This window comes from Ischnura elegans, chromosome 1 (genome assembly GCF_921293095.1).
Source record: "Ischnura elegans chromosome 1, ioIscEleg1.1, whole genome shotgun sequence".
Taxonomy (NCBI): domain Eukaryota; kingdom Metazoa; phylum Arthropoda; class Insecta; order Odonata; family Coenagrionidae; genus Ischnura; species Ischnura elegans.
The window spans coordinates 63,814,163-63,828,103 of NC_060246.1; the positions used below are offsets into that span (position 1 = coordinate 63,814,163).

The 13,941-nt window shown below is 36.5% G+C and overlaps 1 protein-coding gene across 4 annotated transcripts in view; it reads right to left on the reverse strand.

Moving 5' to 3' along the window:
* LOC124162114 (meiosis regulator and mRNA stability factor 1) overlaps positions 1-13,941 on the reverse strand; it is a 69,751-nt gene that overhangs the window by 39,564 nt on the left and 16,246 nt on the right. For all 4 annotated transcript variants that reach the window (XM_046538529.1, XM_046538519.1, XM_046538544.1 and 1 more), the window contains 6 exons: positions 13,225-13,661; positions 12,000-12,173; positions 5,197-5,372; positions 4,876-5,089; positions 3,488-3,666; positions 358-530 (listed from right to left, as the gene is read on the reverse strand). In XM_046538529.1, coding sequence (XP_046394485.1) covers positions 358-530; positions 3,488-3,666; positions 4,876-5,089; positions 5,197-5,372; positions 12,000-12,173; positions 13,225-13,661 — 1,353 coding nt within the window. The remainder of the gene's footprint in view (positions 1-357; positions 531-3,487; positions 3,667-4,875; positions 5,090-5,196; positions 5,373-11,999; positions 12,174-13,224; positions 13,662-13,941) is intronic.

Consider the following 13,941-nt stretch of genomic DNA (forward strand, 5'->3'; position numbering starts at 1 on the left):
TAAGAATACGGCCCTTAGTCCTTATTTGCCATTCTATATGCCACACTAGGAACATGATAGCCCAATGGGTAGAGCATTAGGTTAATGATCGAAGGATCATCATCCCAAAATCAGTTGAAGCCTTTAGTTACCTCAAAACAAAAATCCCACACAGAGTAATGGCCCCCTTACCCTATCCATGGCTTAGTCCAGGCTGAGCTTTATTGCCACCTAATCAAACCAACCTATGGATGTATATCTGTGAGAGTGAAGTTCCCACTGATAATAACACTGTCCTTAAGATAAAAGTTTCTGGATGAATTAAAAATTAGTCGTGAATTGGAAGAAAAAAATAAAGAAGGAAATATAATACATTACCTCCACTATGGACACTTTCAGTGTTTGAATTCTTTCTCCAACGAAGGACTTTTATTCCGCTACTTCCTTGATGAATTTCTACACCCTTAACACAAGTTAACAAATGCTCCAAAGGAACACCATCTTCATTAGCTTCAAGCTCTTGAAATTCCGCAAGGTAACAGTCTGGAAGGCTAGAAAGGGAAAAGTAATTACAGCCATGCATTAAAAGGTAAGATACAATCAAACCTCTTAAGAACAAACTTCTATGGAACATATGTCCTCCTTACAACAAAAAAATTAGGTTCTGATTTTCCTGCCAGAAGAATAATGCATTTTCATCCTCCATAGGAAGAATGCCTTCGCTGAGAAAAACTCAGCAGAACGAAAGATTGTTTTCAGCCAGAGTAGATTTCCCACCTCTTTAAAATGAAATAATGAAGTATACAAATTGATTTCAGTCCTCTTAATCAGTAATGTGATTTAAGATAGAAGTAGGAAGTAATGCAAGCAGACGAGTCAGTAAAAGCTTGCATCATTTAAGGACAAATTTCACTTGACTGACAACGCAATGCCAAGATTTTTCTTACAATGTGATAACAATTTTCCTGAGACATTTGAGTGGACAATGCACGAATTCAAACCCTAAAAACTCATTGAACCGGCGAAAATAGGTAAAAGGTAAGCATAATAAAATGGTAATGGGACAGATTGACAATGCTAAGCACATCAAGCTACCTGCAAGGCTTTGATATTGCTTGTCACAAGCTGTTTTAACTTTCTGGTAACTTAATACCTTCAACCTTGGTAATACCAAAATTTTCAAGCCAAGCTGAAATATCCCCATTTTGTCCAACAGCTCTATCAAAAATATTCAACCATTCACAGCTCAGACCAAACATCAATACTGATATTGAGTAAAGAGAACTCTAGGTAGTATATAAAACTCTAAATAGACATTACTATCTTCCTAGTGAAAGGTTATTTTTTTAGAAAGATGCGAGCATATCTCAATTAATGACTATGCTAAGACAGTTATGATATTTTAAATTGTGTGCCAACAAATACTCTTCATATGTTTTTCTCCTAGCTCCCACATTATGGCAACTTATGTCTACCGGTTGTGAAGAAGGTTAAAACCAATGGCGTGGATATCGAAATGACATAACAAGTGAAAATAAGTTTAGATACACTGCTGAATAATATGATGCACAGGTCTACCTTCACACACATGATTCATAGCTGGTATGCTGTGAGATCTTTACTGCTCTTTTTATAGGCCGAGTTCATGTACAAGCAGAAAAGACAGAAGACATACAAGTATCCATCTAATTACATGACAGAGGAGATCAGTGGTGTAAGCAATGGGCATAATTAACTTGGATTTATGCCAAGTTCACTTATGGCAGATCAGATCAGCTGGCGGACGCATAGTTGGAGAAGCTTCTATACTCATTAGTCCTCACTTTACCTGCACCATCACTCTAAGCTGTTGTATGATAGTATTTATCCGTCCTCCATCGATTTCCTTCCCATGTGAACTCAGCTTATGCCATACATCAAACTGAAAGCCACCACGGTAGCATCATATCCAGGATTTTAAGTCCTTTTGCTTTAGAACCAAGATTAGATTAGAGAAATAGATTTTAAGAGAGTGCTAAAAACAAGATTCCATAAATAGTTATAGGAGATATTTTGATGTCCGACTGTCAAGGTCATGCAAAAATGTAATGAATGATGAGTTAAAAACTGACTAGCCCCGATTGAGAATGGGAAGCCAAGCAGTAAAAATTATCAACGGTTGTGGTACAAGTTTCCAAGAACCCACCGTGGCTCAATTGGGTGATTATGCATTAGATAGCTTAAGAGAGCTCTGTTTTTCATGTTCTAAAGCAGTATAGAAAGGTCTACAGATTCCTCTCACGCAATGAGTAGGATGAATGATTATTTTTTGTCAACCTTCATTTAAAAATGATTTAGATGTACACAAGTTAATGCATCAACAGATCCTCTAACTTCAAACAGAAAAGAAAGAGGTACCGTAAGTAAGGATAAGTACATACGTAAATCAATCAATCTATAATTATTTACGCAAATTTTATGTCATTTTGAATTGCTTTCCGTAATTATTAGCAGTTTTATTTTTCAGACTGCGATCTTTTTAGCGGCGATAAAATGATTGCACTCATATTCCTAATGCTACAGATAATACCTAATCTTTGAAAACTGCGAATCCGTGGCTGCGAGATCACCGGTTCAGAAATGTGGTTTGCAGGAATGCTTCAGAAGCACTGCGCACATCAGAAGCTACACCGTCAGGCGCCACGCCACATCTTGCACAAGTTGCCCAGGACCCAGATCCGTGTGTGATCACCCCATCACCCAGATGTGGTTACAGGAAACCAGGGCTTATGGTAAACTGCCTCCGCAAGCAAGTGCCTGGCTATGACTCATGCTATCTTTACTTCCACTTCCCTCACTGCTTTGACTTCTACTATTCCCTTCCTCTCCAGTTTGACCTTGACAAGTCACGGTGTAAACATTTCCGAGTGCAAGAAATCTCCGGTACCATCGGCCCGTAGTCAACCGTATACGAGTCCAGGGCAATAATTGCATGTTTGCAATATGAAATATACAGATAATGATTGTAGATTCATATTTTTCATCAATTACGATATGTTTACATTTCAAGAATCTTCGAAAATTTCTCCAATTTTTAGTACTACCCGCCGCTGATTGTCGTCTGTCCCCTCTTCCTCTTCACCGATCCTGCCATGAACTACATTTTCGGTAAAATCACCAATCTTCTGCACCTTGATACTATCTAGAATAGCTGAAACTTTGGTTGGTAATAAAAAATCAGTAGAACATCACAAAGCTTCATTTCATACAATACGAATCCGATAGGCATACTATTCATTAGATTAGATTCATTACATTAGATTTAGCTGATAGGAGAACTGAGTGGAGAGCTGTGTCAAACCAATCCTAGGATTGTTGGCCAGTGGTGATGATGATGATGACAATACGAAGTCTTAAAAATTTACACTATAAATTTTATTTGCATATTATTTAATCTGTATTCAATACACCTATCTACACTCTCGTCCACGATTACTAAATTTAAATTGAAGAGCAGTTAATAGTTTACCTTGGAAGAGGTATGATCCCATCATGAGAATGGAGAAGGTTGTGGATTCTTTGGCCAAATAGTTTCATACCAACCATGATATTGGGTAAAACATCTATCTCTTGTTCAGCCCAACCCTTTTCTGGTTTAGTCTTCTTGGAATGCAACATGCAATAAGGATAGTCCAAAACTGGGCCATCCTGAGAAAAGACAAAATTATTAATTAAATTAAAAACAGACAGAAATAAAAATTACATTGGGTAAATTAAACACAAATTAATGATTCAGAAAGCAGAAGGTGCTGTTTACCTGATGATACTTCATAGAAAAATGTATTGGTATGTTTCAACAGCAATAAATGCATAATAGTCCAGTATTTTCTATGACACTTAAATAAGTACAAAAGCAACACATTTTCTTTAGCTAAAACTAACATCACAGCATACCATTTTGCAATGATTTTTTTCTCATTTTTTTAATTTCTTTGAGTACTTGTGACAGTAAATTCATCAATTTATACAAAGCAATGAAGTGAAATAAAACATGAATACAGGATGAAACAAAATTAAAGCCGTAAGTAAACAATAAAAAATTACAATGAATCACATTCAAGAAAATGATGAAGAGAAGAAAATGTTTTAGGAATTAAACTGTAGCAGAGAGATAAAAGGAATCTGTGGTATACAATATTATGGCACAATAATTGAGTTTTAAAAACATAAAAATCATTTAAAGTGGAGTAGTTATTCAAGGATAACTGACTCAACCATGAGAATGCATAAAAAATAATCTTGCAGGCAGGTATTACCTGAAGTGATAGCGAGAGGAACATGGGGAAGAATATATTATAGGACAAGTAAGGAAGGTTAGATTGATTGTAAGCTATCCAAAAACAGGAGGTATTTGGTGTAGTTAGACCAAGGAATGAGGGATGGAAGCTGAAATTGAACATGACAAGCTTATTATTTTACCAGGGGTGGATAAGTGAAGGAGACCCCTACTTCTACTAACCCAGAAAACCAAAGTCCGACAGGCATACTATTCATTAGAGCAGAAGAATCCATTATATAACCAAATCTATCATTCTCACTTTGAAAAGTATTAAATGAGTTTATGTACACAACTAATTACATTTAAAAAAATAGATGTGGATTGGAGTAATCAACAAAAAGGCCTTGATTGTGGGTAAATGGGGAACACGATTGAAGTAGAACCAGGAATAGGATGTCACTGGAGAGGATGCAAACCAAGCATCCCCACAATGGTGTTTCAGGTAAATTTTCTTGGATTCATATGTGAAACTATTGCACTTTTAAACATATTTGCCTTTTCAAATGTGATTTTTATGCTGTGACACACTGGCTACTTACTCATAAATGGGCACAAGATAAATGACATGCAAAACTTACATTTGAACTAATTGGTGATGGAGTATTGCGGTGATCTGGATTAAGTAAAACCATTCTTCCATTTGAATCTTCAGTCACAATAATTACATCCTTCATTCGGTGCAAATCAGACACACTGACAGACGTTAAATAACGACTTTCAAATAATTCTCTGAATTTAAATAAAGGCAAGCGATGACCAGGAACCTCTAAAAGAAGGGAAACTATCTGTGACCTGGACAAATGAAAAAGAAAATCATTATGATGAAGAAACACATTCAAATATTGGCTTATAAGGTGACACAAAATTTCTTAAGCTATCCATGTAAAAAGCTTTTGTACCTTATAAGCTGAGGGTTAGGTCCACCACTATTAGCATATGAGATGCATATCCTTTTAAATCCAACTCTTCGTCGATGCAGTTGTGATATGGCATATTGAGCATCTTGCAATGATGGAACTTTTACACTGGCAGCAAAGTTGCCATCTGATTGAATAAATACTGATACATGAAGAACCTAAAAAATAGGAAGACGCACGTTAATACAAGGTTTTAAAGTAAGATAATGCTTTATGAAATTTAAAAATTCCAACAATACCGTAGTTCTCCGAATATAGTCCCCCCCTTTTAATTGAGGCTTCAGTTTCGGGAAAAAATTTTTAATGCATTTGAACGTAGTCCCCCCTTTACTTTTACCATGGGCAGGTTTGGAAAAAAAGGGGGACTATACATATTCAGATAAATATGGTAACTACATCTTACAACTAACCATTTCATTTTAAGGTTTCCTTAAAATAAAACAATGAAGCTCACACAATTCCATTCTGACATAGGTTTAATTCAAAGCAGACTCATTATTACATAGATGACAGGACTAAAAATTTAGAATTTTATACTAACTTTGTATCAAAATTTCCTCAACTTGACTAGTACTGAGTTATTCACTCAAACCAAAAAAATCTCTGGGTTTACTATCATCTACCTACGGAAGATCAGATCATATAAATAAAATAAGAGAGATTGACTGTAGAACAGACAGATTCATAATGTTTTTTCCACGATGAATAAGAGATTATAATGGCAGCGATAAAATTCATAAATAGATTAGATGACTTGTAGTGTAGCCTACTAACCTATGAAAAACTTAATGCATGTTCCTTAATTTTTTTATTATTTCTAACTGCATATGGTAGTATTATTTTTTAGTATGCGTGACCTTTTTTGTACTGTGTGGTGAGCTCATTGCACAGCAATGGATTTCGATTAATATATAAACAAAAATGAAGATTTGAGGCAAGCAATGCTATTAATATGCGTAAAATGATAGCAATTTCGTGTGTACTTAGCGCAAGTTCACATTTTATCATGAGTGTGTTTAAGTTTTTTGATTAGGCTACACTACGTTGCAATGTTTCCCCAACGAACGAATTTGCGCTATATGGTCAGGACACACATAACCGCACCGAGCCCGCGCCCACACATGGCCTCGGCACGGACGACTGTTGGTGTCGGTTGTAGGAGAACACACTGGCCCGTCACTGGTCCAAGCGACGGCCGTCAGTATTGTCTCATTTCTGTCCCTAGCATGGTGTTCTTCTGATCTCGATCATGTTTTCAAACTTTCGGAACAGTGATCTAGCGATGATTGCCTTGGCTCTAGATGAAGAGGAAAAAGGGGAAACTTTGAGGAGGCGAAGAAAGAGAACTTGGGTGGACTGCGCATGGAAATCAAGACCCATTGAGGGAGAATTTAATACCCTGTTTCATCGTCTCATGGATGATGAAATCAAGTTCTACGTTTATTTTCGAATGACACAAAATACTTCAATAACTTTTTCACTCTCTATGTTGCACGAGCCCGCACCGTCACCGTCAAAAAGTAAACGGAACTAAATGTGACGGAGCGGCCTCGGCACGGTCTCCGAGCACGATGACGGTGCTGGCACGGTGCGGTGGTATGTGTCTCTACACGTTTGAATGCATTGTTTTCCTTTCTTGCCGTAGCACGCACAACACTCACAAGGGGAATACACGACCTTCGCATCTCCGATCGAGCTCAAATTTTGCGAATCGGTAGTTTATGGGTACAAATGTAATATGCCGAAGCGAGACGACGCACTTCTCGTAAAATTCCGAGAAAAAAGCAATTAAAAATTGTTAAAAATGAAGGTACCGTATATAAGCTGTTTTGAACGCCCATGATTAACAATAGGGCGGCAGCCCAGTGGATACGATGTCCGACTGTGGAGGTGAAGGTAGCGAGATCGATGCTCGTTCAGGGAACATTTTTTTGTGTTAATTTTTAAGAATTTTATTGTTTAAATTTTTAAAGTTCGTTTTCTTATCTTCGTTACTACTATGGAATATATTTTTAAAAGAGTTTTTTAAAATATTTAAATCAGGAATGGATCAGATTGGGATTAGGAACTGAGGATGAAGGGTGGATAGAAACCCGGCGTCGGCATTAGCCTGCTCTTAACGAAAGGCGCCAAGGGGACCACGGCTTAACGTCCCATCCGTCGGACGGTGTACTGCACAACTAGTGTAATCCACATTACACGTAGGGATTGAATTTAGGAATGCCCCTTAATTCTTTACCGAGATTTGGATTTGGAAGGCCAGTACACTGCCTCACCACTCCAGTTAATCCTTTATTTGCAATTTTCAGGATATAACTCATCATAAAGACATGTAAAGCAAAGTGATTTGCAGCACCACGAACAAGTAGAAAAGGCGTTTTTTCCACAACTGCAACGACTGTCCATAATTTTTGAAGGAAAACACACGTCATTTACATTTACGAAAAATTGTCTCGTGCCAGCGAGCTTCGAAGCAAACACGCATGTTCAATAATTTTCCCGGAAACATATAATGTTATGGGGGTACTTGATTTACCTGTAATAGAAGAATCGAATAATTGGGGAAAGTTTTGCAAATTTTTTCCCTTTTTCGCGGCCGACGGGCATGAGCGGAAAGGGGTGATGTATGTGTATTTATGACCGGAATCACTTTTGTATGTGTTTGGTTTGTTTTCTGTTTTTGAGTTTATTTGTTGTGTGTTATTTGTCTGTGAGCATTTTTGTTTTTGTATTGATTTTTTTTGCTGATTTGATATTATGGTGAGGAGAGATAAATAGTAGATTGTTAGGCAGAGAGCCATCTTGGAGTGAATGTACATAAGATACAGTGTGTCAAGTGATATCTTCCTTTGGTTTAATCGCTTTGATACGTTAGGGGTACACACTTCTTTTGAACATAGAGACTCTATCCTTGGATATTCCTACGGATAGGTTAACGTGTGCGTGGCACTATTGCTGGAAGCTGCTCATCAATAAAAATTATGTTAGCTGCGAACCACGCGTTCAACATTCCGATAGATCAGCCTTTTCTGCTTGTTCGTAGTGCCGCAAATCGCTTTGCTTTGCATGTCTTTATGATGAGTTCCATCCTGAAAATTGCAAATAAAGGATTAACTGGAGTGGTGAGGCAGTGTACTGGCCTTCCACATCCAAATCTCGGTAAAGAATTAAGGGGCATTCCTAAATTCAATCCCTACGTGTAATGTGGATTACACTAGTTGTGCAGTACACCGTCCGACGGATGGGACGTTAAGCCGTGGTCCCCTTGGCGCCTTTCGTTAAGAGCAGGCTAATGCCAACGCCGGGTTTCTATCCACCCTTCATCCTCAGTTCCTAATCCCAAGCTGATCCATTCCTGATTTAAATATTTAAAAAAACTCTTTTAAAAATATATTCCATAGTAGTAACGAAGATAAGAAAACGAACTTTAAAAATTTAAACAATAAAATTCTTAAAAATTAACACAAAAAAAGTTCCCTGAACGAGCATCGATCTCGCTACCTTCACCTCCACAGTCGGACACCGTAACCACTGGGCTGCCGCCCTATTGTTTAATAAGGGCGTTCAAAACAGCTTATATAGCGTACCTTCATTTTTAACAATTTTTAATTGCTTTTTTCTCGGAATTTTACGAGAAGTGCGTCGTCTCGCTTCGGCATATTACATTTGTACCCATAAACTACCGATTCGCAAAATTTGAGCTCGATCGGCGATGCGAAGGTCGTGTATTCCCCTTGTCAGCCATGTGTCGGCGCGGGCTCAGTGCGGTTATGTGTGTCCCGACCTATATGAGGCATGGGTGTATAGTAGCACTATGATTTTACGCAGCTGAAGGGACTAAAATATGGGCACACTGTAAGTATCAAGAGTTTGTATTGAGGAGGAATATATTTTTTCGGATAACTAAGGCATTTACAATAAGAATACCTAGTCCTACACTTTTGTAAAACTCTGATTTATGGGGATTCATAAAAAACAATTTCTTTTATTATGAAATCACTCATTTTGGGTGAAAAAATCTTCGATTTTTCTTTGTTGCAAACCCTTCTCAAATATTTTATTCACTACTACCTTTAATGCATTAATATTTTCAATTTAACCTTCACTAATCTCTGAAAGTGCATTACAAAAATTGTGCAAATGCCCGCAGACTTCTTTAACATCGCTATGGGAAGGATTAACAAGCACTGCATCACTGTCATCCATTACATCACTCTCTTCTTCAAGCTCCAAAGCTGGTGTGTAGTTCAATTCTACCCTCACAGTTTCTTCATTTATAGCCCAGTCTTAATCTATCACACTGTAGGTAATTTATTAAACAACTAGGTTTATTGGGCAAACTTGATTGAACTGTTCAAGTTTATTAGCAAGTAGATCCTTTTATGGAGGAGGACTAGATATAGTCCCCTCTGCCATATTTTCTTCTACACCCCCGTAACCTGCTGATATCCAGCAATTTTTAATAGTTTCCTTTGAAACATTGTTCCATGCATATTGCGTATATAATGTTGGAGAAGGTAGCTGCAACACATAATCTTAAAGTTTTATATGATTCCCATGTCCAAAGGCTGTGTCTTGCTCGTGGTGTTTGGTTCTAAAAGTGATAATTTAACATTCTTCAGCTCAAGGCCGTCCACTTCATGAACAAGAGCATTGTCAATAATTAGCAGTGCACTTTGATTTTTTAGGCACATTTCGAGTCAAGATATATAACTAGTTACCTAAAATGCTCCACAGACATCATGCATGCTTATTTGCATGATACTTTACTGACAGTGAAAATTTTCAGATTATTTTAAAGCATCTTAGTTTAAGAGCTTCGACAACAGGTTTCAATTTGTTGCTACCCTCTTATTCTGTGGTGAGAAGCACTGTCCTTTCCTTGATTCCTTGCTTATTTGATCTTCACAACATTTATTTCCTTAGTGATATATTGTTTTGTCAGGTAGAGCTTTCCAGAGGAGACCTGTTTCATCCATATTATACTGGTTTTGTGGTGCAAATGATTCAATGATTGACCCATGAATTTGATGCCACTTGCTAACCACGTTATCATCTACTTTCCCTTCTTCACATTCACTTTGGTAGTTAACATTGCACCTCTTTTTGAAGTTGCCTGACCATCTTGTAGAGCCCTAGTAGAGGGTCAAATTTCTTGCCTTCTCTTGCAAAATAGGACCATCAATAGGGAATTTATTTCCTTAGCAATCACTGAAAAAGGCAAACAAGGTCTCTTCAAGTTCTGCCTATTTTCTGAGGACACACATGACTTTTTATGATAGGATGAGAAAAATATCTTCTCCTTCGATGCCAAGATCGTTTTTAACGTTGACATTGACATCCCATTCAACTTGGCAATTTCTGTTTTGGGAAGGGACATATTGTGTCATTAATTATTTTAATTTTATTCTCAATGGAAGGAGTTTTCTGCATTCTTTATACTTTAGAAGGTTCCATATTTCTGCCTTAGGTTTACCCACAATTAATGTTGTCCTTAACCAAATCTAAATATGTACTCCTTTTGCTAAACAATCAAGAAAATGTGCCAGCAACACTATGTATGAATCTGAGAACTACCAATTGCTTCGATTATAATTGTTAATATGGGTTGTAACGTTTTTTTATTATTTTCTCTCTTCAAAGTTCACAACCATCGTTATTACACTGTATAACACGTTTTATAATTTAAAACTCGGAAGCAAAAACACATCCACACGCCATGATCATTACAATCCAACTCCCTCTCTTTGCCGTTCACAACAATCTCCGTCCACCATCACTTGCCTCATTGTTCCTCTCCCACCAATTGTCACATCAACACTCAACTCACATATAACTCAAAATTAATTGTTACAGGGTTTTCAATAAGGATGAGTCGGTTCTTAAATTTTTTTGGTTCTCGGTACCAGGTCCGGTTCTACCACACCGGTTCTCGATACTCGGTTCCAAGGATGAACTCTTATTATCTGAATTAATGGAAAATTTAAATTAACAACCGCAAGAAGTGAATGAAAATAATTTCACTTAAGATGTAAATTAGCATGAAAGCTTTGTAAAAAAAAACTTAAGGTAGTCTCCATAATTTTATTTGCCAAGCAAAAAAAGTATAAAAAAAAAACACGTTGTTAAAGAATGCATGATCGATAAATTAAATAAAAACTTAACATCAGGAAGCCACTGCTTCTTTCTCAAGGTTTTCATTTGAAAAATTCAACATTTTTACCCAAATTTTTACCCTACCGATCTGGGTCTAATCTATTCTATTATGTAACGTCTAATCTATTATGTAATGTCTCAACGCCAAAAATTCAGCATTTCAATCTGTGGTATGAACTTATGTTGTATAATTGGTAATCACAACTGCTATGTGATTTGATATTAAAATAGTAGTGAAATGATGGGAAAACCTTGCCAGATCATGAAAAAAATTGCCACATTAAGCCAAAAACCCTAATAATCATGAAAAATAGAAATTATGCTTAAAAGCGCAAAGAGATGTGTTTGCAGAAATCAAGGAGCCCTAGCCCTCAACTACGGAGGCAAATTTCCAAGGAACTTGAAACCACGCTGATGTACTATTCTAAACGTTACACCCTCTAATGTTAGTGATCCAGTAATGCATTTTATTTTTAAAAAATTATTAGAAAAATTTGACAAATAAGTAGACTGACAATTCTTACTAAGAATGAAAAATCAGATAAATTTCCAGCAGCATTACTCTTGAACATTTCATCATATTATTTCTAACAACGGAAGAAATAGCAATTGTTAATATGAACACATACCATGACATGCTCCCTAAACACAGAGAGTAAAATCCTCTTCATATCTTTGGCATCAATATCTTGATCCAAATTTGTAACTTGCAGCTCCACTGGACTAAAAGAACCATTACCAGAACTAGATGCAATACTTCCACTTACACCAGATTGTACAGTATGGATTGGGTGAAAGTAATGCTGAAAATAGAATGTTCACATGGCTATTAGGAATAAATTCATTCTCTAGGAAAAAGAAAAAAGCATGCTTATCAAGGTGTTTTTCTAATCAAATCTTTCCACTCTTCCCAAAGGAGTGAAAAGCAATTGATGATTCTCTTCAAATTATCATTCAATTATCAATTTAAGTTTTAAAATACAATAACTTACAAAATTTGAGCAATAATCGCACTACACCAATTAATGCAAGTACTGATGTAAAAATGATGACCTTAAAAAAGTTTCATAATAAAGGTTTTCTTAACTTGCTTATCTAATAATTTTCCTTCTATCTAGGAAGGTTAAAAAATGAAAAATATGATTGCTCAGTTCTACATTGCCCAGTTATTCTAAGAGGTACATAATATTTCATACCACTTCATTTATGTCAATAACACCATTGCACATGCCTAATGCATTTCTTGCTTTAAGCAGCACAAAATATTACACTTTAATATTAGTTTTTAAACTAGGGATGGATGGGAGAACCCAGGACTTTTATTGGATCCTTAATGTCAGGTGTTATGGGTATAGGTAATATGTTCGGATCCAAATTTTTTCAACCCCCTGCTATAGAATCAAGTACTTATTCAAGTTTCTTCAGGGTACATACATAAAAGGAATGCAATTTTGACTGCCACACATTTTAATATTTTCAAATTTTCCTCACGCACGCTTCCCCCTAAATTTCATAACTTGTGTTTCAATTGCAGATGCTTCAGTATTGGTTACGTGGATTTTGCACTTCCTATAGATGGTTGTACACCATAGTCCATGCACATGGCACATATAGAGTTCTCCCGACTCAAAAAGAAATGTTTCCACACTTTGGAAGAGATTTTCATTAGCATAATTTATCATTACATTAAATTGCAACTGCACAATCTACAACACAATTATGAGCGATATACACATCAACAGGCTAGGCAACAGAAGCACGTTATTTGTGCTAACTTCTCCAAATACAAAAAACATACTTTACTACAACTTTTGTTTGGGGTCAGTGAAAGAGAAACACAAAACTCAAACATACCTCTGGGTTATCAGATTCTGTGGTTTTATGTGAGGAAACTGGACTGCTAGAACGTACACTTGATTGCCAACTAGTACCACCACTCATCCAGTTGGTCACATTACCATGAGACCACATCTCTTTCTCTTGTGTACCAAGGGAGAAAATATGAGGTGATGGTGTACGGCAATTAAAAGCACTCATCTCACTTGAAGCAGCCTTAGATGAATTTCTATCCATTTTTGGCAAAGCCCGAGGAAAATACTGATTGCTTGGCCTATGTAGATCTTCATTAGCAGTAAGTGGAGAGGGTGTTCTGCTCCTCTTAGGGATAGCATTTTGTTGTTGAATATGTGACAGTGAAAAGGCATTTTCATTTCCTACACTGGTTTTCAACATAATTGAATCAGCACCCTTAAATGGATCCATGTCTTCCGTAGCCTCTTCTGATTGAGAAACTGGAATCCAGGCAAAATAAGTTATCAATTTTAAACCAGGAAACTCATCACTTAAGGAAAATTGACACTTCAATTAACTGGTCATAAAAAAACCAATATTAAACATGAATAGTAAATAGCAACAAATGTTTCCATGATAACGACAACACAACTCATTACTGGATTAAAAATGAAACAAAATATCAAGCATTTAACCAGATAGTGTTCTTGACCTATTTGGTTATTAAATTACTCTTTTTGGTGGATTTTTGTCAATTGTGTCCAAATCTGAATTAAGGAT